General features: G+C 51.1%; 1 protein-coding gene across 1 annotated transcript; it reads left to right on the forward strand.

The window, feature by feature from the left end:
- Positions 1-1759: 1759 nt before the first annotated feature.
- Positions 1760-3553, forward strand: VDBG_08518 (UDP-glucosyl transferase family protein; the record flags this gene model as incomplete). Its single annotated transcript, XM_003001427.1, has 2 exons — positions 1760-1955; positions 2022-3553. 2 exons carry the CDS (start codon positions 1760-1762, stop codon positions 3551-3553), a joined length of 1728 nt encoding a protein of 575 aa, XP_003001473.1.
- Between the last annotated feature and the right edge of the window lie 649 nt (positions 3554-4202).

A 4202-nucleotide genomic window follows, 5' to 3' on the forward strand; every position in this document is an offset into this window, starting at 1 on the left:
CAAGGGCATGAACATCCTCGCGCCCAAGTCTGCCCCCAGCACTACTGTCGAGAGTCGAGAAGGGCGAGGAGGGTGCTCTGGATGAGAAGAAGCAGGGTGACGCCTGGGTCGAGAAGATCTGAGATGCTTCTTGACGATGCATTATGATGACTGCCGGAGTTTACACGGGGTGCTTTAAACATTAAACGAATCATACATATATAATGGGGGGTCTAGCGATAGCGAACGTTGACGGGTAGACGGTCATGGGTTTTAGATCTGGCTGTTTGCATACAGCATTAGAACTGCCTTTGAGCAATGACACGATTTCATGATATACTGCGAGAAAATGTGATACGCGCGGCCTTCTGCTTGACATGGCGAGCAGAGCATGGGCTGGTTTATGCCTACGCTTTGGCGTCGCGGGCTTTGAGAAATCAATGGCGGCTTCACAGTCCCAGCCAGATTGACTAGACAAGATGACCGGAGTTGCAAATTGGGTAGTTCAAGATCCACGAAAGGGAAAGAAACACCCAAAGCCGTCGAAAAAAGATTGCTCGATAAACCTTCGTTTTCAACACTTTTCACTCTTGGCGTATGCTATTTGATGCCATGTTGCGAATGCCAGGCCATACATACGGAACTCATGAATGCGAGACAATCCCCCAATCTGGCGCATGGAAGCGAGATTTGCTTGTGTCATTGCAGTAGCTGTGCTCATGTGTAGGGGCGGTGTGCGCTATTACAATGAGCCCCCGAATACGAGAAGCTTACAGATACAGGCAAACGTAAAGATACTTCAGAATACCTCCGGACATCAACCTGCGATCAAGTAATACTACCCTTGGTAAGCTCGTGGCATGAAGAAAAGCTTGTAGACTGAGCAGTCTATCTGTACCAGAACCGGCCCGCTTTTCCTCCATCACCGCAAGTACCCAGACTCCATCGACAAGGTGGCCAGCATTAGCCTCTGCTGCTGGACACACTGTTCCAAATGACCCAAAACTTCTAGTCCGGCAACCCAAGTGTCCACACGAGCCACGTCTGGCATGCTGGTTGTATCATGCGTGCCGCTCTGATCGCCTGACTGTTAGGCCATTGAACGCCTTGTGTTGTATGGGTTAAAGTGCGGAAGAAAGGTGTGTGTTCTGTAGCTATTCTACAGGGCATGAGGGTGCCGGAACCTAGCTATGGGAGGCACTGGGCGCACAAGCCTCCTGACACCAGGTGAATGACACCACCAAGATCTTGTACCGTAAAAAATGCCCTGGGGAAGTGAATCAAACTGATCTGATGGGTTGCGGGTACGAGATGAACATGTTTACTGTGTGTATGGCAATGGAGGCGGCAGAACTGAAAAAGGGCGGCCACTCAGCACAGACCACCTCACCCATTCCTCCTTGGAGCTGGTGTTCCGAGACGGTGAATCATGCCATCATGACTTCGTTTTCGACAACAATCAGGCGATGCCCAGGATGCAAAGCTGGGAAAAGTGGTATTCAAGATGATGCGCCAACTCATCACTGGCCGCGATGCGAAATCCGTTTGAAGACACCATCTTCTGAGCAGCATCCATCCATCAAAGCCCTTGTTTCATGATGAACTCGCGCAGATTGCCTGGCTGAGAATCTCGCTGGCTGATTAGCATTTGGTCGCCGTTTCTATCACCAACTTCGCGATTAGTTCACCACCGTTGACTGAACCACGCAACGGGAACCAAATTCCACACAGGTCTTACTTCTCGTTAGATCAAGGCAAACGCCATCAGCGAGACTGCGAGATGTCCTCAAACTTGCGCGATGTTGAGCTGGGCAGCCGAATCGGCTTCCCAGCTGTGTCAGGCAAGGCAAACATCCATGGCCACTCCCCAGAAGATAGCGACTTGCCAAAAGCTCCTACAGAGGTTCTCTCTGGACATTATGATTCTTCAGCGAAGATACTGGTGGTGTCTGGCACTGGAGGCCTGACACATGCAGGTTGGTTCTCACGCCTCAAAGGAGTACCGCTCAACCACCATTCAAATCGTTCTGACTGACTCACAGCACCCGTATTGGAGCTGGGCCGCATATTGGCCAGGAGAGGCCATCGAGTCGAATTCGCAACTCATCGGGGGCAAGAAAAGTGGGTGAACTCGCCAAACTACTCTTTCATCTCTCAGACGCACACCATGGGCGATCCCATGACTGCGGAAAAAGAAGCCGCCCACTATCTCCATATGCAACAAACAGACGCCAGACGAGATTATCGAGACTATTTTCTGCCAAAATTTACCGTCGACGCGTTCTGGGCATCTGACTACAGGTCGCTGAAAGAGGTGATTCAAATTTCGAGACCAGACATGATTGTAGCCGATTTCTTTGTCGACGCCGTGCGAGACATTCAGCACCAGTTCGGCATCCCCGTCGCGACTCTTTGGCCCCAGATGCCATACGGCATGGTCGGCGCCCCGTACATCCCCGGGGTGCCAGGGCTACAAATCGATGCCTTAAGCAGCGAGTATGCATCACTATGGGCGCGTATCCGTGCAGCCTTCCGTCCCCTGCGGACCATCTCGGCATTGATTCCGTACTTTTGGTTCATGCGTAATATGCGACGGGCAGCTGGTGTCACGTACTCGCTTTTCACGATAAACAAGCCGAACTACCTCGTCTTGGTCAACTCGTTCTGGGGGCTGGAAACACCAAAAGACTTGCCGCCGCTGATGGCGGCTGTAGGGCCCATTCTCGCTGACGAGTATCCTTCTCTGGATGAAAGCCTGGAGGCCCTCTTCGCGTCACACCATCGCGTAGTTTTCATTTCTTTCGGCACTCATGTTCTGGTGCCTCCTGAGTATCTACAACGTCTCGTCCTTGCGCTTTCGTCTTTGCTCGAAGAACGCCTCATCGACGGCATCATCTGGGTCGCAAAAGACGCGCAGCGCGCTCTTTTCAACCGAGCTCATCGTATTGCTAAAGGCAGCAACGTCTGTTTGGGCGATCTTCTTGACAACAAGAACCGCGCATGGCTCTTCGCGAATTTTGCGCCCCAGCGAGCCATCTTGGACCGACCTGAAACGGTCCTCTTCATGACGCATGGCGGTGGAAGCAGCGTCAACGAAGCCGCATATCACGGCACGCCAATGCTGGTTCTGGGCTTCTTCTTCGACCAGCTTCTCAACGGACTTCGCGTACAGGAGGCAGGCACTGGCATGTACCTCGACAAAGCGGCTTTCACTGGCGAAGAGGTGCTTCAAAAGGCACGAATCATTTTGAGGGATGAAGGTGGTGTATTCTCACGTGATATAAAACGCATGAAGCATATTGCGCGTGTTTCGTCGAGGAAGAAGGAATACGGTGCGGATTTGATCGAGGAGGTTATGTTCGATAACATGTTCAGCAAGTTCCCAGCGGTCGAGGGTGATAAACTCAGGATGGAGAGGCGGAGAAGGCCAATGCATCTGCAGACGGCGGACTCTAGAATGTCGGTATGGAAAGCAAGGAATTGGGACTTGACGGTTCTCGGCCTTTTGGTCACGGGGAGCTTCGTGGGAGTTGCCTACATGGGCTACGTCCGGTTGATCAAAAGTCAACGATAGATTTATGGACATTTGAGGTTTTGTTCCCTGCGTCCGTGCTGCATTAAGCACGTGTTTGGTCTGATGACATCGGCAGTGATTGGCTACTGCAGCTAACATCAAACACGGCGAATGTTACCCTTGTCAGACTGTAAATGTCGTGAGGCATGATCATAGAAAAAGCCGCTGAGAATCTTCTGAGGCTTGCCATCAGCAAGCTCGAGCTTGAAGAAAGTGAATCTCCTGCTGGCGGTTCCTTGTCCGCATACACCTGGAGTGAGAAAAAAGGGAATACATCCTCCCTCATCTATATCATTGTATTGACCATAGCTTCAATACCTGTCTCTGCTGCTGAGTTCCTGTTTTGGGGAATGCTAAGATGAGGGGCTCTCACACATGAGACATCTTGATCCTGTAGTTAAAAAATTCCCAGTCTGAATTTATCTATTCAACGCGGCCAACCCATACTGTGGCCGCGAGTCTCCTTAAGACTTCATAGCCACCTTCATTGGACCATCCCCAAGTTCTTTCTGCTGAAAGTTCGCTGAAAGCTGCCTCAAAACCCCTTGGCCGTGGTACATAAGTGAGTGCAATACTTTTTACCGACGAATTAGACGGTTCCATGTCCACATCATGGCTCCCTATAACAAGAAACAGCCCATTCAAGTAC

Source organism: Verticillium alfalfae, genomic scaffold (genome assembly GCF_000150825.1).
Source record: "Verticillium alfalfae VaMs.102 supercont1.12 genomic scaffold, whole genome shotgun sequence".
Lineage (NCBI taxonomy): Eukaryota > Fungi > Ascomycota > Sordariomycetes > Glomerellales > Plectosphaerellaceae > Verticillium > Verticillium alfalfae.